We start from the raw sequence: 24,184 nt of genomic DNA on the forward strand, positions 1-24,184 counted from the left end.
AAGCTAAAAGGTCCTAAGTTTCCTTTTATAAATAGTAGGAATACAGATACTCCCCGATTTACGACCAAAATTGTAACCAGAATGTCTGTGGCTAAGCAAGGCAGTCCTTAAGTGAATGGTGCCTAATTTTACAACTGTTTTGCCACAGTTAAGCAAATCAGTGCAGTTGTTAAGTAAATCATACGATTGTTAAGCAAATCTTCATTGACTTTGCTTGTTAGAAGATCACAAATAGCAATCGCTAAACAAATGGTTGTAAGTCGAGAACTACCTGTTATTCCTGTTGTGAGCTGAATAATGTGAGTAATTTTAATACTAATGCTGTGTGCTAATATTACCTGCTGCACATCCAGATGTGGAAAAATTAAGGTTAGCTCTCTGGATGTTCAGAAATCTAATTGTTTATGTTGATTGCCATGTATCTATTTCTGTCTTGTAGTCCGGATAGCAATAGAAGAAATGGGATTTGTGAAGACTCGGGATGATGATGAGACCGCAAACCTTATCTGGAGTGATTGTGCTGTGCAGCAAGAAAAAATTGCAGATCTCCAGAACTACCAGGTAAAAATCAGGAGGCACTGAGACATTGATCTCCAGGATTTCTCTTAGTAGTTCAGATCAATTAATCCTGGCTCAAAATTGGAAACAAACTATTTTCAACAGATACATTTGTCAGAAGTATGATCAAGGTAACAATCATACTTAGGCCCAGTACTCTTCAATATCTTCATCAATGACTTAGATGAGGAATAGAAGGGGAACTCATCAAATTTGCAGATAAATTCCATAAATAAATAAATAAAGTATTCATATATGTTGTACAAGGCCTCAGGTAAGCCAATGATTCTTCAGGGTTACATTTACTAGCTACATTATCTAGTTTTTGTTCTTCCTGTTTGAATGGGGGAGTTGTACCAGTGAAGTAGCTCAACCAAAGCACTTGATATGTTAGTGTATTGCAATATTCCTACTTTATTTGCATTTTCCAGCAACCTCCCCCCCCCTGACAGTTTTGTTTTTTTTTGAAATAGTAAGAAACAAAGAACCACTGTGTTCCTAATTGATAATTTGATCAGGGTTTCAGTGATCTAGGACCAAATTCCTAAATTGAAAGAAAGAGAGAAAGACTGTATTGTATTAATCACCCTCCATGTAAGATTGCTAAGAAACTCATACAGATAGTCGTCGTTTAGCGACCATAATTTGGACTGGCAAGTTTGCAGTTAAGCACTGCAGTTGCTAAGCAGAAGATTGTGTGACCATGGTGGGTTTACAGTGTCGCTTTCCATTTGGTCATTAAGCAAGACATCACGACAGTGTCTTTGCAATTTTATTTTCACATTTTCTAACTGCTTGTTGGAAGCTAGTTGTGAAGCACAAGAATGTCAATCACATGACTGTGGGACACTAACAGTTGTAAATGTGTGCTGCTTGCAAAGCATCCAAAGCATGATCAAAAGACTGATATGCTGCAACGGTCATAAATGTGAGGACTGGTTGCAAAGCTGTTTATTTTAAATAATTATCATTTCGAATAGTTACTAAATGAGAAAGTTGATTAGCAAGCAATACCTGTACATATTTCTGGTCAATGCGCTATTTACTAAATGTCAGAAGCTTCAGAACATATTTAATAATATTATCTTGCACTTATAGTTATTGACTGATCTTCAGGTTTGAGATGTATCAGCTTTGTATCAGAAGTATCTATCTAATGTGTCTATTCTGCTTTTTTTTTTTTTCCTTCCAGAGAATCAACCATTTTCCTGGAATGGGGGAAATCTGTAGGAAGGACTTCTTGGCACGAAACATGACCAAGTAATTTGCTTTCTTTTTCTTTTTCTTGTTAATAATGCAGAACTGTTGGTTACAATGCAGGTTAAGAAGTTTAAATATAACTACCGGTACTAGTTTGTTACTGGATGTCCAAGTAGTCATTAGTAGTTTCTGAATGTCATCCAGTTCCTAAGGATGGTCCTCTACCAGTCTTTGGTGGTTCTTCCAAAGAGCCATGAAGGATGAATCTATCTACTCATCAGGGCATCCCCTATGTCCAGCAGCTGCAATAAGTAATACTTGATATGAGTGCAGGGGGAACTACACAAGAAAATTGCATGCTTGAAGGCATCTGGTTAGCCTGCATGACGTTTTTGGCCGGGTCCTGGAAAGGTTTCATTTTTAATCAGTTGGATTATGTTTTCTTTGAGTTCTTACATAACCAACAGAAAAATGTATTCCAAATTGGAAAAGTTGGAAATTTTTTTTTTGTGTGAGGACTTCTTTAAATACGTCTATCTTGTAAATATACAATCCATATTTACATAGATGTAATTTGAATACTTCATTTGATTTTTACTTTATGCTGAGAGAGTCGCTAGATAACACTCAACAATTAAATTTACAAGCATAAAAATAGTTATCCTAATGCCTTGTTTTTTCCCCCCTCATCTCTATTGTATTTATGACATTTTTATCAAAGTAGCAGAGAAGTATAATTAAAACTCAGAAAGCTGCTTTATACTGATCTGAGCTGTAATCATGGTGTGAGTGTACGTTTGTGTGTTAGATAAAACTCTTAGTTCTCAGATTTCGTGTTTGTTTGTTTTTAAATAGTAATAATAAATAGATTAGGATTAGTAGAGGTTAATGCATCTATTTGAAACATTACTTTAAAAATGAAGTCAAACTGAAAACCAACGATTTTGCTAGCCAGTTTGGTCTAGTGTAGGGGTAGGCAACCTTGGCTCTTTTATGACTCATGGACTTGAGTTGAAGTCCACGAGTCATAAAAGAGCCAAGTTTGCCTACCTCTGTAGTTTAGGCATCAGGCTATAGAAACAAGGAGATTGTGAGTTCTGGACCTACCTTAGACATGACTTGGTGACTTTTGCTCACCCTAACTCACGTCACAGGATTGTTTGTGGAGAAAATAGGAGGAGAAAGGAGTATTAGGTAAGTTTACTACCTTGAGCTGCTTATAATAAAGGTGGGATAAAAATAAATACTTTTCAGTGGTGTGATCTCAAGAACTTTGGGCAAAGGAGCATGGTGCAGAAATCGGCTGTGTAGTCATACAACCCATTGCTTGTGGGTTGCCTTTCTCTGCCCTAAAACATATAGTATAATAAGAGGGAAGCATTCATATCAATACTTTCAGTGTTCAGCAAGCAGAAAAAAAATGTTCTGACATTAACCACTTTAGTTGTCATTTCAAAAAAGAGCTTGAACAAATTAATTGAGCATTATTAATGCCTTAAAACAGGAGAAGACAAATCTGCACAATTGTAGGTTTCTTTTCTTTTTTCCCCTTTCATCGATTAGGCCACTTTTTTAGCTAAATAGAGAACAGATTCTCTATTTACCTTTCTAAATAGAGAACAGATTCAGTTGTGTGAAGAAAGCACCCCATAACAGTTTTCCCATGGAAAACTAGTTCACCCTTCCCCAAAATAGCACCCTTCAAATGTATTCATATATCTCTGAGCATTCTCAGCTGATATGCCAAGAAGAGATCACGGAAGATATAATTCTACATATCCAGAGGACATCAGATTAGGGAAGATCTAGTCTTGACTTTCAAAGGTAACCTTCAGAGTTAGCGGTAGTCCTTGACTTACAACCACAACTGAACCCCAAATTGTTGTGGTTAAGTGAGACATTTGTTAAATGAGTTTTGCCCCCCTTTTACGACCTTTCTTGCCACAGTTGTTAATCACTGCAGTTGTTGGTAGTAACAAATGAATCTGCCTTCCCCATGGACTTTGCTTGTCAGAAAGTCGCAAAAGGTGGATCACATGATCCCAGGACACTGCAACCATCATAAATATGAACTAGTTGCAAACATCTGAGTTTTGATCATGTGACCATGGGGATGCTGTAACAGTCATAAGTCACTTTTTTCAGTGCCGTTATAACTTTAAATGGTCACTAAATGAACTGTTGTAAGTTGAGGACTACCTGTATGAAATGTCACTTCAGCTAACAAGGCGTGTTGTTCATCACTTTTTGACCAGTCACAAGTTTCTATTGCCTCAAATACTGTTCACATTTTTCTGATATTTAGGATACGAGCAATCAGATAACAGGGTTAATTGGTGAGGGCGAAGATATAAAGTCTTATCGTAGTTTGAATATACTTGTGAAATTTGGAATACAGGTTGTCCTTGACTTGCAACTGTCCAAAGTTCTGACAGACCTATGGGACAGTGGGGGAGAGGGGAGGTGACTTATGACCCAGATTCAAAGTTTTGATGGCTGTTCTCTCCCGTCATATGACTGCACTTTGGATGCTTGACTTTTAGGATGCATTTATGGCTGTTTTCAGCATCTTTGCAGCAACTGCATTTTATGATGGTTTTGTGAAAAATTGCATTTACTTCCATTTTCTTTGGCAAAACTGTACACATAACAGTCGCTTAACAACCTAATGACCATCATAAACAAAGGCTGCAAAATTGTGTCAGTTATACGATCAACCGTTTTACGACCGTCACCTAGTTACGACCATGATGAACAGGCTCCGTTACAGTCGTAACTTGAGGACTACCTGTATCCCCCACCCCCCAAAAAAAATCGTGTGTATTTAAGCAAGACAACAAAGCAATTCTACAATCCTTAATACTGCCATTACTTGGGATCTATAATAACCGTAAGCACAATTATAAAAATTGTAATGATGGTTGTGGGTTTTTCTTTTTTTTTCATTTTGAAGTGTTCTTTTTACAATTACTAGTAGCTTTTGTAACAGGCTCTCTATTGTACACAGACCCTGACACTCTTGGCTCCAATCCTGGATCTGCAGATGGCCATTTGTGCAAGTTTTATACCCATATGAGCTATTAGTAATTGTATATAATCTCTCAGCCAAATGAAAAAAGATGACAGGAAAGTTGTTCTTGTTTTGGTTTGCTTTCTATTTATTGTAAAGTGACGAGTATAATAGTAGTACTTGGCGTGTATCAACATTTCTTTAGTATAACCTTGGGGTATATGAAGATCCTTATTTACATCTGCCATTTCTATGGTAATTCTTATAAAAATCTTCTTATATTTTTTCTGCCTCTTTATAGGAAATAAATTGTAAGCAATTTAATGTACGCTTTTGTGTACATTACAACTGTCTCATTTAATGAGGGATATTTTGGGCTCTGTTGTGGTCGTAACTCGATGTATACGGTCTAGGAATATGTTTTTCTTTCTTCAGTTTACTGCTGCTAAATCAGATTGAAACCACAGATACGAAAATGCACTGTTCCTTTGGTTCTGTTTTTCAGAATGATCAAATCTCAGCCACAGGATTATAGTTTTATTCCTCGGACGTGGATTTTTCCAGCAGAGTTTACCCAGTTCCAGAACTATGTAAAAGAACTGAAAAGAAAGCGCCGACAGAAAACGTTCATAGTCAAACCAGCTAATGGGGCAATGGGACATGGGTAGGTGCAGTAGCAACCCAGTGGAATCCTTTCACATCACTACACTTGTTTATATAATTGGAATTATAATTAATATCGAGGTTCTAAAAATGTTATTCATTAATAACAAGGATAATAAACAGGCTGTTGATGCTGCTACTGGGAACAAATAGTGGACTGGATTAGTTAGTTTTCTTTCCATTATTAGAAAGATACTAAATATAAGATTACGTTTGTCTTATTATACCATTCATATACAGGTGGTCCATGCTTAACAATGCTAATTGGAACTGAAAATTCTGTCATTAAGGGAATGTGCCCATAAATAAAAAAAACCCCAAATGACTGTGTTGCTTAATGACAGTAGTTCTGGCAGTCCCAGTACTGTCATTAAGCAAGGATCACAAGCATACCACATGACCACAATTTCCAATTTCCTGTTATTATAGAATTCTTTATTGGCCAAGTGTGATTGGACACCCAAGGAATTTGTCTTCAGTGCCTAAGCTCTCAATGTACATAAAAGGTATAAGTGATAAATAGTGATCATAGTCATTGTAAAAATTTCATCATAAATCATAAGATACAACACTTAGTGATAGTCATAGGATACTAGAGAAGCAATCAACATAAATCATTCTAGGAAACTAAATAAATATAAATTGTAAGATACAAGCAACAAAGTTATAGTCGTAAGTAGATAAGGAAGAATAATAGTAATATAGCTTTACTAAATAGTTTGACAGTTGTGGGAATTAGTTGTTTAGCAGAGTGATGCCATGGGAGAAAAACTGTCCTTGTGTCTAGCAGTTGAATTCTCCATTTATTTTGCTTATGGAAAGTTGGCAGGGTAAGTCACTAATCACAATCACCTGACTGTAGAAAGCTGAGAAAGCTGTAAGGACAAGATACAGTTATAATTATCAGTCATTCAGCATTGTTGTAAGTTTGAGAAGTTGCTGAATAAGTAATCATTAAATGAGGACTACCTGTAATAATCTGTTTATTACTTATTTAGTAAACAAATTTATGTAATTGCCCAACTCACACACAGCATAGCATAGCACAGCACAGCACAGCACAAGAATTATTGGTGAGAGATATTCAAACACTTGGTAAACTATACAGTATAATAGATTTGGTGTACATGCCTAAGAAGTAGATTTGATAAACCTGGCTTAAAGCAAGTGAAACCAGTATCTTACTATTTAAGGGACATTATTTTTATAAATAGCCAGAATGGAAAGTCTTCATTTTTTTCTTTTTTGCCTTTTATCAGGATCTCCCTTGTCAGAAATGCAGAAAAACTTCATTCTCAGGAGCACCTCATAGTTCAAGAATACCTTGACAAACCCTTCCTTATGGAAGGTTACAAATTTGATTTAAGGGTGTACATTCTGGTAACTTCATGTGATCCACTTAAAATATTTTTATATAATGATGGATTAGTGAGAATGGGCACAGAGAAATATCATCCACCTAATGAATCAAATCTGGTAAGTAAAGGTTTGAGTGAATAAAAATAGTGCAACACTATATGCTTAGGCAAGCCCACTGTATATATTGTAATAGAGAACAGCTAGGTATTGATTTCAAGAGAAATTGTTTTGGAATTATTATATTTTGCTTTGTTTTTAATTTCTGCTGAGTTGAGAGTCAGAAGAATACAATGGTAGAGGGTGTCAAAAGCTGCTGAGAGGCCTAAAAAAGCCAGGATGGGTCCACAACCTTCATCCACAACCAACATTCTGACAAAGCTCATCCACTAGTGTGATCAGTGCCATCTGGGTTCCATGTTCAGTCCTAAGCACTGATTTAAAAAGGGTCCAGCAAATTCATTTCTTTTAGAATTCTCCATGGGATTATGTTTAGCCTTTGATCCTGGAGACAGTATACAGATTTCATGACTAGATAGATTTATTCTTCATCAATTTATTCACTTTACCAAATTTTATGCCAGCAAATTTGAATGGTTTAGTTTGGCATATCTAAATAAGTTTTTCCTTTCGTCTATCCTGAATTTCCAACCTTGGTATTTCATTAGATAAATAAATTTAGATAAATAAACAAATAAATTAGATAAACAATTTTCTATTAAATAACTATTAAATTAAGTAAATACTATTCTGTATCAAGAAAACTGCCAAGTTGATTTCCCCCCCCATCATCCATATTTTTTATTCCAACTTTTTAAAAATTAAACAAATCTGTATGGACATTTGCTCGTTCATTTTAGTCGATATCACAACCGATTACAATACCCAACTTTTTTAGATTTATCCATTCTTTCATAAACACCTTTTTTTGCAATGTAAAAATTGTTTCATTATCACCATCTTCATTAAGTCTCTCTTTAAACAGAACCGCAAACTCTCTTTCTCTACTTGTCTCTCAGGAATCACATTCTCATTTCTGTTTCAGAGCCAGTTGTATATGCATCTGACCAACTACTCTGTGAATAAGCATAATGAGCATTTTGAACGGGATGAAACAGAAGATAAAGGCAGTAAGCGCTCTATAAAGTGGTTTACTGAGTTTCTGCAAACAAATCACCTTGACGTTTCCAAATTCTGGAATGATATTTCAGTAAGAGAAAATTAATATGCAATAGCTGTTCTATGTTTGGTCATCATAATGCTCTGTACCGTTCCTCCTGCACTGGGACATAATATAGATTTTGATGCAACTGAAGTTCTTATTTAACTTTTTTTTTATACGGCAGAACTGTTATATGTAGAATCTTGTCATTATGTCAAAGGGGGGAAATGGGCAAAATACCAGATTTTTTCCCCCAGGAAACTGAATAATAATGTTTTGAACTAATAGAATCCTTTGGCAGTCCTGATTAGATCCTAGATATTCTTTGCCCTTGAGTTTTTGTGATTTAGAGCCCAGTCAACAATCAATTCTTATTTTGTTAGAGTCTGTCTTATTTTGCTGTTTAATATAATGTTTTTCTGTAAAATTCAAATCAACACAATAATGATGCTATTCTGCTATCCTTATCTCTTGCACTATCTCTCAGGAGTTAGTGGTGAAGACACTTATAGTAGCAGAGCCACATGTTCTTCATGCTTATCGCATGTGTAGACCAGGGCAATCTCCTGGAAGTGACAGCGTTTGCTTTGAAGTTCTGGGATTTGATATTCTGCTGGACAAGAAACTCAAGCCATGGCTACTAGAGGTGAGCAGCTTTACAATAATTTCAATAAGCGTTAAAATAAAAACAACAGCTGGTATGCCACTCAGTATCATTGTTGACTTAAAAATAAGATATTCTTATTTAACCCCTAGAAGTGGAGTCAAAGACTCAGCAGTTAAAGATGTTGAGCTTGTCAGCTGAAAGCTAATAACCCGGATTTGAAACTTGAGCACCACGCAATGGGGTGAACTCCCATTACTTGTCTCAGTTCCTGCCAATCTAGCAGTTCTCAAAAGCATGCAAATGTGAGTAGATAATTAGGTACCACTTTGGTGGTAAGGTTACAATGTTCCGTGTGCCTCGGCATATAGTAATGCTGGCCACGTGACCACAGGAGTGTCTTCGGACAACGCTGGCTCCCTCAGCTAAGAAACGGAGATGTGCACTGCCCCTGAGAGTCGGACACGACTGGACAAGGGTTTATATATTACACATTAAAAAATAGAATTAAGAGGGTGACTTGAAGTGACTTGAAGCAATCAAATATGGCTCCTGAAAATACATACTCTGTATATACATGGATTAATACATGAACATGTATGTGTACACCTGTAATATCATATTTTGCTGAGTGGTGATTAAAGGCCCTGATCTAGAGGCTGGGAGAGCATGAGTTCCACTCCTGCCTTAGGCACAAAGCCAACTGGTTGACTTTGAGCCAGTCATTTTCTGTTCTCCCAAGGGAGAAGGCAGGGCTTCATCCTGCAGTGGAGTAATTTGGGATGATAATCATGACAATGATTATGATGACACCGGTTATTCATCTACCTTGTGGTCAAGTAGCAGCTTTTTAGATGAAGGCTGATATTTTTAGAAATGTACCATAAAAATATTTTCAGACGAAACATGATAGGGACAATATTAGTTACATGTTTGAACCATGAATCAGAACCTCTTTTCTCCAACTATGCTCACATATTTTTTTCTCTAGCAGAAGCTTGTATGTCATCTTACAAGTATTTTTCACCATCTAGTGGATAGAACATGAAATGTTCTGTTCCAAATAAAGTAATCTTGTCTGTTTTGTTTCATCTTTGATTTGTCTGGATAATAATATATCAGCAATATATGAATAGAGAGAGATCTATACTGTAAAGGGTTCCATATTGAGCAGAACCTGTTTCTTCAGGGTCCTGATGACCTTAGTATGATCAGGAACTTCTTCAACTGCCTTTACATTTCAAGAAATTTAAAGAATGTAAATAAATTACAGATAGATTAATGTGCTTGAAAGTAGTTCTCCATCAGATGTATTGACCTCAACTTTCAGGATCTCTAGTCAATGTTGAGTAGAGGAACAAGGGATCTGTAGTTTAACACATCTCAGTAATACCCAACTGTAAAGCCACATAGTTGGGCATAGTTGTCAAGAAAGAAAGCTGTTAAAGAGAATGAATAACATTCCCAGGTAAAATGTTGGAAAAATACAACCAGGTGGTTGGAAATAAGGAGGTGCCTTCAGGAAGTGGACAAAAGAAGAAAACTATGGTTAGGAAACAGTTTTCCTATTCTTAGGATCTAAGCTGGGGGGGGGGGGAGAGACTGTTACACTCCAATATTGCTAGCCTGCAACTCTCAACAGTCATAGGCAATACAGTCAATGGAGCGATACTAGAAGTCATAATTTTGCAACTTCCAAAACACTACAGATTCTCCAACTGAATTAGCACAATTGGACATAAGGAGTATTTGCTTGAATGTCAAACCTGAAAATAAATTAGTCTCATCCAAATGAAAATATGGCAAAGTATGCTTAAAATATTTTTAGTATAGTAATGTAGCAAGTTTTGGCTTATCCCCAACTCTGGAAGATAAAATTTTAAGCAGCTTAGTATTTGTGAGAATTGAGTATTGTGGCTTAACATCTTCGTTCCTGTTGGCAAGAGAGGAGAGTGCATTGTAATTATTATTTTCTGCCAGAATACATATTTGAATTGCAGAAACCTATGAACATTATATTAAGCAACAAAAGCACAGGATCAAAAGTGGATTTTGTGAAGCATTTTGTCTAGTTTTCGATTCCTACTGGTATTAGGGAAATTCAAATTCAAAAATCAAAATATAACTGCCTTTTTGCTGCTTGAAAAAATACTAGTAGCAAAACTTTTACAGTGAATTTGTGGGACTACTGACTTGGTATTGCAAGAGGAAGATAATTTCCAGCTCCATGTAAATTCACTGATAGCTATAGTTCCCAAGATATTGAACATCACCTAATGTCTTCATCATTGTGGTGTGTTCATATTGTGGTGAGCTGTGTTATTATGAGCTGCAATAATTGATTGGTCTAGCTAATTGATTGGTCTAGCTAATTATAATTGATTGGTCTAGCTAATAATTGATTGGCCTAGCTAATTCTATCAAAATGATGCAGAAGATGATTTGCTGTTGAAATAGGTTACCATAAAGAACATATGATAGCTTACATGCAGTGATTTTACACAGTACGGAGTTCAGATTTACTCCATGAAATATTCTGTAGCAGAATTTCAGGTTCATCAGATGTTATTAAACTACAATTTCAAATATCCATTACAACTGGCCACACTACCTTGCAGGGTGGATAATAATCAATATTTTTAAATATAAAATAAAATTGGATTTTTAAAAATCTTTATCAAATTTATTTTAATAAAATGCTTTTGGAGTAAAAATCTATCTAAACATAGTTTTCTGTTTAAGATACATTAATAATTTAGTTTATTCAACATGAATTGGAGCTTAGTTATGTAACATGGGGCTATATATTCTGCAATATTTACATTTTTGGTAAACTCAGTTAATGAATCCAAGCTTTGCAAGCTGAGAACATGTACTGCATTGATGCATTCACACAATTTCAGAGTAATCATGAGATAAATTATAAAACAAAGTTCAGGAATATTTTTTTATCCCATTGTTTTGCAAATCTATGTATACTACAAACTGTATGATTGTTTGAAGAAAAATGCATCTGTATCAGGCTCTAATTAAATAAAAGAATTTGAGTAGTTTTCCAACTGTTGTGTTTTCCTGAAAGTAAGACCCAGTCTTATATTATTTTTACCTCCCAAAAAAGCATTAGGTCTTATTTTGGGGGGGGGGGAATCTGTTATATTTTTTGTGACACCTGCCTTGCCTTGCATTGGTGGCACCAACAGCTCATGCCACAGGCATCTGCGTGGCTGCCGGCTCACTTTTTTATTTTTTTTTATATAATATTTTATTAGTTTTCTAATTTTACAATTAAGTATTTAAAAAGCAACGTGGTGGCTGGGTTAATCAATAGTTCAATAACATACATAAATCTTTAATACAAATCTTAAGTTACAACATCAGATATTTCCTCTCTTTTTCCCTTAATATCTATTATCTCATATTAGGCTAATATAGTTCTTATTATTATCAACTAAGTAAAAACATCATTATTACATGTATCAATAATTTTTAGCTTATACATATCTTAATTGTGTTTGCATTCAATCCTTATATACAATCAATGTCCTGTTATTTCTTTTTTCCCAAGCTTTAATTTCCCATCAATATTCATGTTAACATTTGATATTTATAATTTCCAAGCTTTAGGTAACAAAAGTTTCCCTTTTCTCAACTACTTCTTTTTTCTGTTTTTCATAACAAAATCTAATATTCTAAATACACATCTTATCTATTTGAGTATAGTCTTGTTCTAAAGTTATCTATCCATATTAAACCATCTAATTAATAATACAGTATCCCCTTCAATAAATCAAAACCATTAATTTTTTGTTTGGGTCTAATTTTTCTGGTAATATCTTTTATCTCATATTAAGCAAACAGAATTCTTATTTTCAATTGATTTCCAAATATTTTAAATTAGGTGACCAAAATTCCCCTTATCTCAACTTTTCCCTTTTCCCCTTTTCATATTAAAGTCTATTTATCTTGTTACACATCTTACATATTCAATTATAGTGATACTTTATTTTCTAAAAATTATCTATTTTCCACCATATTCAACCCTCTAATTAGTAATATGCAATCCACTCTAATAAATCAAAACCCTAATTTTCTTCAGCCTTACTCTGGGTTTTTTCCTTTATCAAGTAGTCTTCCATGTCAGTGCATTTAAACCAGTGCTTTTCAACCTTTTTACCGATTGTATCACTTTTAGGATATGGCAATATTTGAGTACCACCTAGCAATGTGTCAAAAACTTGATGCCCCCCTCCAAAAAAAACCCTGTTCAAAGTTGCAATTGCACTGAAATGACTTATGACCATTTTTCACACTTATGACCATTGCAGCATGCCCAGGGTCATGTGATTTATATTTGGATGCTTGGCAACTGATTCATATTTATAATGGTCACAGTGTTCCAGGGTCATGTGATCCCCTTCTGCAACCTTTTTACAAGCAAAGTCAATGGCAGAGCTGCTGGTGGCCAAGTGCTAAGGCGGGACTTCCTTTCCTCCCTCCCTTCCCTGCCTCCCTTTTTCTCATTCCCATCTCCTTCTGAAGGAAGAATTTGAACCCCCCCTTATATTTTCCCTCTTCCATATATTGATCAAACAAGGAAAGGCCTCCAGAAAAGACAAGCTGCTGAGTGAACTAGCTTAAAAAGGCACATTCCCCTTTAAGAATTAGCTACTGGCTAGAAAGGAAAGTAAGGAGCGCAGCTGGCACTTAAGAAAAAAAAAATGTAAGTACTGGCTGCCGGCTAAGGCAATCTCCCCAAATGGCTCCATTCATAAGTAAAGGAATGCTACAGGCAAAATCCATTCAGGAGAAAAATACTTCAAAATCCCTTGCAGCAAAACTTACAGCTAACAACAGCAGAGCAATAGAAGCTAACACGAGACATCAGCCATCAGCCAAATAGAAATTACCAAACACTCCTTAAGAACACAAAGCCCTCATTGCACAAATCCCAGAACTTCAAAGTCACAAAAGCACATTAGAATCCTTCCACTCTTCATCTCCTTCCCTCCTCCGTGCCTCACCTTCAGCCATTGCTGCCTTTTTTCATTCCTCTTGAAGGGTGACCCCTCCCCCACTGCATTTCTTGCTTGTTTGCTGTTGCAGCACAGGTGGCTGCCACAGCAGTTGTAGATCGGCTCATGGCCAGCCTGCTTGATCTCCCCCTCCCCCTCCCCCTCCCCCTTCTGTGCTGCTGACTCTACCTTCTCCCAAGGCTGCTGCTTTTTTTCTCTCTCCCTCTCCTGCCCAAACTGCCTCCTTTTATAGGCTCTCCTGTCTCTGCCCCCTCCTCCTTTCTCATGGGGGAGGGTGAGCCAGAAGTGAGCCTGGGGCCTTTGCAGCTCCAGAGGACTTTCTCACAGTAAGTCCTTCCCTGTGCTGGCTCTTTCCCTCCCCACTACACTTGGCTAGGCAGGTGCATGCCACCTGCCACTCATTAATGTACCACAAGTGGTACGGGTACCACTGGTTGAAAAGCCCTGATTTAAACCATCAAATAGTTCTCCCTCTATTATTATATATATATTATTTGAAATAAGAAAGACCATTTAGTTGCAGTATTTTTGGAATAATTAATCCATTTGTATTCATTTTATCACCTCCCTATTACTCCAATTTCCCATGATTATCCTGATAGGTTTATCTTCCATTCAATCTGTTCTTCTCCTCAAAATTCTTCTGATTTATATAGAAACTCTTTTCCATTTTCAGTGTTGTCACTCCCTTTTCTGAATTTTCCATTGGTTGGATTTGTTGGTCAATTAAGTCCTCTGTCTTAGTGTTTGGTTGTTCCACTTCTCCTGTTATTTTCTGCATTGTTAGTTCTTTGGTTGAAGTCAAAATCTGGGTTTGTATATCTAAGCTGGCATCTTGTTCCTTTATGTTGCATCTTATTTTGTCACAAGCTGAGAGAATAGTTTCGTGTATTGATTTCAACATGGAAAGGTTTTTTTCCTGATCTTCATCCATATTCTCTTAATAGTGTATTAAGTTGAAGACTTCAGAATCAAACGCTAAAAATAGTTAAAGCAGGCCAATTATGTCGCTCAGAAGTTCTCTATTACAGCTGAGTTTCTCACAGGTGGTATCTGTCAAGGTCAGAAGAGTTTTATCTGGAGTCTGGGTTTCAAGCCAAAACTCTTTTAGGCAATAACAAGTTGTAATACCATACTTCTCCAGAAGATGTCACTGATGCCATTTAAAACTTTAAGTACAAAGTTTTTATGCAAGTTTTTCAAGTTTTATTTCTTTTTTTAAAAAAATTAAACATCTCCAGTAAGAATAGGAAAACTTTTAGTCCCCAAGTTTCCAAAACATATAGATCCAGTTAGATTAAAATTGTTCCTATAATTGCTTTAATCCCCCTGGGTAGTTAGTCGCTGCTTTTCTTGGAGGGTGGGGTAGATATTCCCTTCCTTCTCTCCTCAGGGGGAAAAATACTTTGGGCAGCTTTTACAGGAGAAAGTACTTAAAGTCTTAAAGAGAAGATCAGATCTCACTCAAGTTTCATCCGCATTGCTTTAAAGGTGCTTGATGGTAATTTTGACTTCGGCTGTCAGCAGCTTAGTGACGAGCCATATGGCCGGTCTTTCCCTTACCGATTCAATTATTCATTTTTTCTGTGAGAAGGAATAATATCCTCATATATCACCTTTTTTTCCTACTAACCACTAATAAGCTTCTGCATACACATATATTCCCATGCTTTTCAGATTTGTTTTGGTTTTAATAGCTTTACATTATTAGTTTTATATAAAAATTAAAATTTAATAATACATATCATGTAAACATTTTGAAATATGAATTAAAATGTGTTACACTGCACAGTGCAAACGTTTACGCTTTCTCTGCCTGTGATTGAGGGTTCATGCTCCAATTATAATAGCAAATAGCTAAATAAAATGCATTTTATATGTAACATTGTTTTGAATATTTCACATGCCATAAAATTTGCAGCATTTGTGTAAATCATACCTCCTTTACAATAAAAGGATTTTTTTTTCAGATAGTAAAATATGATTACTTGTTACATTTGCAAGTAAGGATCTTGAAAATTTGGTCTGGGATACATGCATATATATGAGTGATGGAATGTTTTGTACATACTATTTTTTTGTATTTAACATTGCTGAAAATGTTCTGCCTTTTTTTTTCATTTTCTCAGATTAATCGAGCCCCCAGCTTTGGTACTGACCAGAAAATTGATTATGATGTGAAAAAAGGTGTCCTTTTGAATGCATTACAGCTTCTCAACATCAGGTAAATGTGCATAGGCTAGTTATTATTTATTATAGTTACAAAAAATTGAGGTATATTTACCATATTTTCCCCAAAAATGTTTTCATGCAATTTAAGTTAAACCCTTTGACTCTTGAGTATTTAATCCAAATATAATACAATCTTTGTCATTACTGGAAAAGAGTAAGTTAAATCCTAGTTTGATCCAAATGGTCTGGTCAGATTTTTATGAAATAATTTCTTGAGGCAGAAGAAGATTGTGTTCATGTCTCTGTTTTCCATCTAATTGGAGTAAGAAGATTACAATGAAACTGGTACTACTATATATCTGTGCATATTCTCTTAGAGTGTGAAAATGCCTAGAGCCATAGGATTTCTTTTTAAACAGCTTATTATAAATGAGGCCACCGAGGACATTTTGTATTCCTCTAGTCTAGTTGATGATAGGAATTCCAATATCTTGTTTGATACCATTTGTCAAGTGTCTTTAGGAGGAGTTAGTTGTTCAGGTATTACCAGGTAAAGCAGCATGGTCTTGTAGTTGCCAGGTGTAATATCAGGGCCTGACATTAACAACCAACTGAGGAGGATTGTTTCTGAGGAGAACTTATTTCTGATAGTTCATTGTCTGGCTGACAGAGATAGCTCCCATCTGCTCTATCCTGGGGAGAGTGGTTGTAGTAGTAGCAACTTTTCCCCCTCCATTGCAGCTTGTCAGTACCAAGCACTCATTGGCTTACCAGTGCAGGTAGATGAAAAGAGAAAGGGTATCTTCGAATAGCTGCCATGTAAGAAAAGGAAGAAAATGGGCAGCCTCTATTTCTGCAACCATGGCAAATGGGCGGCCTCTACTTCTGCAACCATGGATATTTGTGCTTCTCTATCTGGGAGGTTGGTAGGTATGGGAAAAAAGCGAGCTTGCCAGTCATTAGCAAATAAAGATAGCCCTGGACTCTAACATCATTGTGCCAGAAAAGCTGAAAACTCCAGTTGGGTAGCTTTTGTTGATCCTGTCAAGTATTTTCTTTTCAGGACAAGTGATAAAAGAAAAAATTTAGCCAAGCAAAAAGCAGAAGCTCAGAAGAGACTGTACGGCCAAGGGTCAATGAAAAGGCTTTCCCCTATATCTTCTGACTGGGAAAAGCAACGGCGTTCCCTAGAAAGGAGGAGAGAAGAACTGGTAATTTAAAACATCTATATATATATAAATGAAGGAGCCATGTTTTCTACCTTTTTCTCTAGCGGTATGTTCAGTCATTTCCACATGTTCTTGGCTTCCAGAAAGAGAGACTTGCACAAGTACGCAGGCAGATCTCCAAAGAAGAGCATGAAAACAGGCACATGGGAAATTATAGGTAACTATGTAATCCCTAGATTCCTAATTCAAAGTATATCTTGGATTCATTTAATTTAAAATGGAATTCACTTGGCTTGTATCGTGCTTATGTAAAGGTGCTTTCTTCCTTAATGATGAAATGGGCTAATAATAATGGATGGGTGTAAGCTATTTGTTCTCAAAATACTATTGCCAAAACATGATGAATCATGGTTATACAGTTCTCTGAGATATTTATTTCCTCTGTTCAGAGAGAATTCTTTCCTGACTAAAATGGAAGTTTAGTGTGAAATCAAAGCCATAACTAAGCCAGCTTTCTTAAACAACATTTTCCCCAATTGAACTCAGATTATAAAAATAAGATCTTACTGAGGTTTTTTTTTGTTAAACTTTAAGACAGATTTTGAGATATGTCACTATCAGCCTATGGTTCTGTTGATGGCCTACAGAAGATAGTCTTGTCATGCATTATAAATTCCTTAAGAGTCATGATAGCTCTTTTTTAAAAATGAGATACAAAAATATGTTTCTTCTGAAAAGAATCTTAAAACCCAATATGATGAAAGATGAAAAAATGAAAACTAGTTCTAAGAACTTTATAATGCGTTTTACTGGCCTGTAGCAGCTAGAATACCTGGGATAACCGTTGATTATCTGATTGCTCCCCAATTAAAAAGGAAAAAAAAGCTGAAATTGAATAAAATTGCAGATAAAATTGATTGCATGCTGTTGCATAAGATCTTATAAAATTTATAGTAAGGATAGAGGAAATTTGGGCTGTGTTAATTTTTTACTATCTTGATTTTTAAATTTGCACTTTTTTAGCCCTTGCAGCATAATGAAAAATTGTACATATTATCTGCTACCTGCAAAGGTTGCTGATCTCTGAAGTTGTTTAGACAAATCAATAAAACAAAGTTTAGAACTGGGTTTTTTTCATTGTTAAATCTTTCCCCATCTACAGTACCTGGTTTCCGGAAGTAGGTTTTCCTGATACTAACGTTAGCTTGAAATCAGAAAAAAAATCATGATTAAGATTTCTGATATGTTAATCTGGTAATGTGTGCAATATAGTATTTTTGGAAGCTTTTTGTTAGAACTTTTCTTTTGATTGATATAATGTTAAATATTTTTATTACTGTGTTTTGTTTAATATTTCATTTGTTCCAGAGATTTGGGTGACATTGTGTTTTATTTATTTATTTAAAGTTTTATTATTATTTTTTTAACAGAGTTCAATAATAATTATTCAACAAAAGCGCATTGTCTGAATATCTTATTCACTAATACAAATTAAATTCCTAATCCCTAAATCTTTTCTCTAACCATTGATAAAATAGGTCCCAACTTTGAAAATATTCTGTTTCTTCTTTTTCTTTCAACCTTAAAGTAAGTCTGTCCATTTCCGTACAGTCTAATATTTTTTGATTATTTCTTCTTCTGGTGGTATTTCTTCATTCTTCAGTATTGTGCAAATATAATTCTTGCCGCTGTTATCACATGTAGAATTAAATATGTACTTTGCTTATCAAGTTTTTCTGGCATTAAACCAGGTTTATAGTCTATGTGTTATAATTCAGGTTTATAGTCTATGTGTTTCTCTAACATTTTTTCTAACCAAGTGTGGATTATTGTCCAGTATCTCCTTGCTTTAACACATGTCCATCACATATGATAAGTACCTGGTTTGTGTTTACACTTCCAACATTTCTCCGACATGTTTTTAAACATTTTTGTTAATCTTGTTGGTGGCAAATGCCATCTATAAAACGTTTTATATAAGTTTTCTTTGTATGAAGCTGATATTGTCAATTTATAGTGTCTTTCCCACAAACTTTGCCATTTTTCTAAGTCTATATTATATCCAAAATTCTTTGCCCATACTATCATTGTCTCTTTTACTTGTTCATCTTCCATTTTGAAATTTAATAAGGAATTGTACATTTTTTTGATTAACTTTTCATCAGAAGTTAATAATGTCTGATCAAACAAAGTCTATTCTTTGTAAAATCCATACTGTTTAATATCTTTATCATATCTGACTTTCATTTGTAAATGTGACTGCCATGTTAAATCAATGCCCTGATTTTCCATCTCTTGCCTGGATTTTAAGTTCCCTTCAGGATTTAGAATATCTTTGTATGTCCATATTTTATCGAGACTGACTAGATTTGGATGTACAAATGCTTCCATTGTTGAAAGCCATCCTGGAATTTTCAAATAAATTTTACATTTTATTTTTTCCCAAGATAATAATAATGCATTTCTAATGTAGTGGCTTTGGAAGTATTTATGTATTTTATTTTTTCCGTACCATAGAAAAGCATGCCAACCAAGTTGCAGGTCATGGCCCTCCAAATACAGCAATCTTTTATTTTTAAGAGTTATCCATTCTTTTATTCATGTTAACATTGATGCTTGATAATATAAAACCCAATCTGGCAAGCCAAAGCCTCCATTTCCCTTGGCTTCTTGTAACATTTTCAATTTAATTCTAGCTTTCCTTGCCAGATAAATTTTTGAATTAGAGAGTTTAAATCTTCAAAGAATTTTTTCTCCAGTTTTATAAGTATTGTTTGAAATAAAAATAATATTTTTGGTAATATATTCATTTTCACCGTAGCAATTCTTCCTAACATCGACAGTTGAAGATTCTTCCATTTTTCCAAATCAAGCTTTATTTGGTTTAACAATTTAATGTAATTATCTTCTTTCATTGTTGAACATCTTGCTCTTAAATATATTCTCAAATATTTGACCTTTTTGACTATTTGCAATTCTATTTTTTCTGATAATTTCCTCTATCATATTGAAAAAAGTTTTAGGTAATATTTTTCTTCCTTATTTCCCTGATTTACTGCTTTTATAGTCTAATGTCCCGTCTACTATTGCATTGAAATCTCCAATTAAGCATATATTTTGATATTCCATTTCTACTATTTTTCTGTGAAGGTTTTGATAAATTTCTTCTTGTTTATTATTTGGTGCATATATTGCTATCAAAAGTATCTGTTTTTGATTTAAAAATATTTCTACTATTAATATTTTTCCTTCTTCATCTGCATAAATCATTTTGGAATCTATTGTCTCTTTGACATATATAACTACTCTCTTTTTGTTGAGCTGATGTATAATAAAGTTTTCCAAGTTTTGGATTTTCCAGAAATGTATGTTGTTTTTTATGTGTGTCAATTATATCAATGTTTAATTTCTGTAGTTGTTTGAAAATTCTTTTCCTTTTTGATGGGGAATTCAATCCATTTATATTCACTGAAAAAATTCCATTTTCCTTCTCCATTTTGGTTTACTTATATTTAGGTCTTGTTGATCTTCTTATCATCTGCTCTTTTACTATTCCCTCATGTTCTTGATTCATCTTCTCTTTTTCCTCTTCCACCTGTGTAATTGTTTCCTCTATTGTTTGTTCTGTCTGTTTCTGGCTTTTTCCATCCTCTTGTTGATATTGTGTTCTTTCTCCCAGAAATGCTCTATATCTTTCATCAAAATCCTGTGCCTTCCACACTAAATCCAAACGATATCTTGTGTTATTTCAATTGATTAAAATCCCTTCTGGCATCAGCCATCTAAAATTTACTCCTTTTGCAATCAGCTTTGTAGTCAAGAAAGAATTTTGACTTCAAGTATCCCTTATTCTCTTTGGAATCTGTTTCAGCACTACTATTTCTTTATTTTTATATTGTAATGGAACATCTCTAACTCTTCTTAATATCTCATTGTTTTCTTCATAAATCTTACATGGACTTCTCTGGGCAATTTGTATTTCCTTGCATAACTTGAATTCATTCTAAATATTTCATCCACTTCTTGCTGCATCTCTGGTCTTTCCATTTCTAGGGCCTCTGCTAATAGATTAATAATCACTTCTGCTATATTTTCCTCTTTATCTTCAGGTATGTTCTGGAATCTCAAATAGTGTACTCCATTTCCAAAGCAGCGACCACTCCTTCTAGGTTTTGGTTTGCTTGTTCTAATCTTTCATTCTCTGTCATTAGTGCTTCAATGTTTTCCCAGTATCTTCTGATTGATCTTACACTTTCTGAATTCTTTGTTCATTTTAAAGGATCATTTGTTGGTGAATCTCAAATTGTGTCTTTATGTCTAGCATTTGTTTGTTTAGCTTATCAAGGTTGCTTTTTGTTTCTTGATGATTCTTCTGCATCATTTCTTGCATTAATTGTAAGGTCTCATGCATCTCTTTTTGGAGGTTGTTTGCCTTCTCTCATTGTAACATTGCTTCAATAGATCCCTGACTCGCTGAACTGGATGTTCCAGAAGAGGGTGCAGAAGCAGGGTTTTTTTGTAATTTTAGTGAGATGTGGTGCACTCATTGTTCAATCAGGCAAGTTTTGTAAATCCACAGGGAGAAGAGGGAAAAAAATGCCGACTGCTTTAGGCTATAATCGAATTTTAAAAAGACCCAGCTGTTTTAAGCTAAAATCCAACTTTAAAAAGGAGCCAACTATTTTAGGATATAATCCAAGTTTAAAAGGGAGCCAACTGCTTTAGGCTATATTCCAAGTTTAAAAGGGAGCCAACTGCTTTAGGCTATAATCCAAATTTAAAAAGAAGCCAACTACTTTAGGCTATAATCCAGGTTTAGAAAGAGCCTAATCCAAATATTTCTGTCAGTTCAAAAATATTAAAAAGAAAAAAAAACCTGTCTCTAAATAGTTTCTATAATAGTTATGTCTAAAGTTGAAAGATGTAGTTGAAAAAAATCTTTGTTTTTTCTTTTGTAGAAACACAGGATGTTCTTTGTTCAGCACAGGTGTTGTTTCAAGGTCATCACTCTTCTGATTTTTTCTGTATTATTGTAGTATCTTCCTTCACCACTAGATGTCTTCATTAGTCATAGTGTCTCTATCCAGTAGTAAAACTTTTATTTAAAATACTCTTTCACAACAAAGTAAAAAAATCTTCTCAAATCAAAAAAATTAGCCAACAGATTATCATTTTTTTTCTTTTCAGTCTCTAATCTTTTCTGCATATTTTTTATATTCCTCAATTTCGTTCCCCCGTTCCAGATTTCTCACCGCTTTTAACTCTCTTCTTCCCAAGTCTTCCTGGATTTTTTTACTTTTGAAAGTTATCCAACTCAGGGAATTATATTTTAAAAGTCTATAGGGAAGAGAAATAAAGAAGAATCTGACCCAGATCAAACACGTTGTTGACAGTCAGCTGTTCGGCAGCACTGCTATGGCTCTTTGCTTCTTCCCTGGCTGTCTATGGCTTGGGCTGTCTGCGTACTTGCTGGCAGCCTTTCTTCTGTCTGTTTGAAGAGTTTCCTCGGTCCATTTGGGCCAACCGCCGTTGGCTCCAAACTCCCAAGGTTTCCCTTCCTCTTCGTTGCCTCTCCAGGGCTATTTTCTGACCTCTTTGGGTCTCCAGACGAAGCGAAATTAGACTAGGAAACCGGAGCTTCGGTTTCTTTCATCCGTGTTGCCATGAATTCCGACATTGTGTGTTTTAAGATGCCCTGAGAAACCAGGTTTTGAAGGATGGCACATAACTGTAGCAATAACACTTAGACTTATATATCACTCTATGGTGCTTCACAGCACTCTCTGAGTGATTTACAATGTCAGCAAATTGCCCCCCACAATCTGGGTCTTTATTTTACCGACCTTGGAAGGATGGAAGGCTGAGGCAACCTTGATCCTGTCAAGATCAAACTCCAGACTGGGGGCAGAGTTAGCATGCAATACTGCAGTCTAACTATGGAGCCACATTTTAAAGATGCATAAATAAAGTATCCTTAGCTGTCTGCTGTTGCTAGAAACTATAGGTTTTGGTGTAACTATAAGAAATTTAATTGATTTTCAGAATTGTTTAGGGGATTTAATTTTTCTTAATTAGTATGGGCAACTAATAGATACAGTATATTGGGAGAATTCAGCCCCAGCTCTTTTTTTAAATAGTCCTAGGAAGTCTTTCCACTTTATGCCATTGAAATCTAGTAATGTTCTTACTTTATTTTTAAATATTTTGATCACAAAGAAACAACAAAAAGTTTGAGAATGTTAGTCCTTTCCCTTTCAACTTTTCATTATAAACTCCTGGCCACAAAAGCATTATTTGTAATAACGTGAGTTGAATAATCTTTAGCAATGCAATTGGGTAGTAATTTTGCTCCTCCCTGCATATTCTAACTCTACCAAACGATAGTCTCAAGGTGTGTAAAATTTGTTACACTGCACGTAGCTTACTCTGTAATATGTTTTAAAACGTACCATCACAGAGAAAACTTGTATGCCTGAAAGAACTTCTTTTTCTCACACAAAACATCCATTACATATTGAGTGAGATTTCAAAGTAGTTGTAATACTTTGCATAATTATTTATGCAGCGGCTTTAATGTACCCAGTGTATTCCAGAATTTGTAAATGGCAGAAGGAAAGGCAGGAATATATCCTGAAGTCTGACACTTTTTTTTTGGTTTTATCCAGCAATCCATACTAACCAAACTAGATATTAATAATAAATTACAATTTGTGTGGTCGGTGGGGAACAGGGAACAGTTCATTTCAACTGAATAGAAAGGAGGAAATGGGTTATAATTGATAGTTCTTGTCAGAAAGAAAGTAGTAAGTATCTAATGCAATTTTTGTGGTTTTTCTAATGTCCTTCTCAAACTCACTCTCCCTGTCTCTGAATTATGAATGCAATATATAATGTTTCATGTCTCATGCAAACCTGGTTGACATTACAGTGAGTATTTGAACACTTAAGCTTACTGTTTGTAGAAAGACAAGCTTTATTCCTATTTTGGTTTTTTTTGTTTTTTAGTTGTAGTGTCTCCTTTCTCCAATGAAAATACAGTAGATTTTAAGTAGAATAAGTGTTTTCAAGTCTGTGTTTTGCATTAAGTACATTACCAAGTCAATGTTCTCCCTGAAAATCTCTATGGCTGCTGGGAGGGAGGAAATTGACAAGGATGAGAGAGGGGAAAAGTGTGGAATTGGAGTGCAAAAAAGAGAAAGCGGGACAACCAAGGCAATTACAGTTAATCAGGAAGGATGGCCCTATCACACGGGCAAT

General features: G+C 35.0%; 1 protein-coding gene across 2 annotated transcripts in view; it reads left to right on the forward strand.

Moving 5' to 3' along the window:
* The window catches only part of TTLL7 (tubulin tyrosine ligase like 7), an 87,582-nt gene that overhangs the window by 22,671 nt on the left and 40,727 nt on the right, over positions 1-24,184 (forward strand). For both annotated transcript variants that reach the window (XM_039321015.1, XM_039321016.1), the window contains 9 exons: positions 440-561; positions 1,751-1,818; positions 5,274-5,432; positions 6,691-6,907; positions 7,833-7,997; positions 8,437-8,595; positions 15,716-15,810; positions 16,822-16,969; positions 17,071-17,144. In XM_039321015.1, the coding sequence (XP_039176949.1) occupies positions 440-561; positions 1,751-1,818; positions 5,274-5,432; positions 6,691-6,907; positions 7,833-7,997; positions 8,437-8,595; positions 15,716-15,810; positions 16,822-16,969; positions 17,071-17,144 (1,207 nt within the window). The remainder of the gene's footprint in view (positions 1-439; positions 562-1,750; positions 1,819-5,273; positions 5,433-6,690; positions 6,908-7,832; positions 7,998-8,436; positions 8,596-15,715; positions 15,811-16,821; positions 16,970-17,070; positions 17,145-24,184) is intronic.

This window comes from Crotalus tigris, unplaced genomic scaffold (genome assembly GCF_016545835.1).
Source record: "Crotalus tigris isolate CLP2741 ecotype Arizona unplaced genomic scaffold, ASM1654583v1 scf7180000023718.2468807, whole genome shotgun sequence".
NCBI classification, from domain to species: domain Eukaryota; kingdom Metazoa; phylum Chordata; class Lepidosauria; order Squamata; family Viperidae; genus Crotalus; species Crotalus tigris.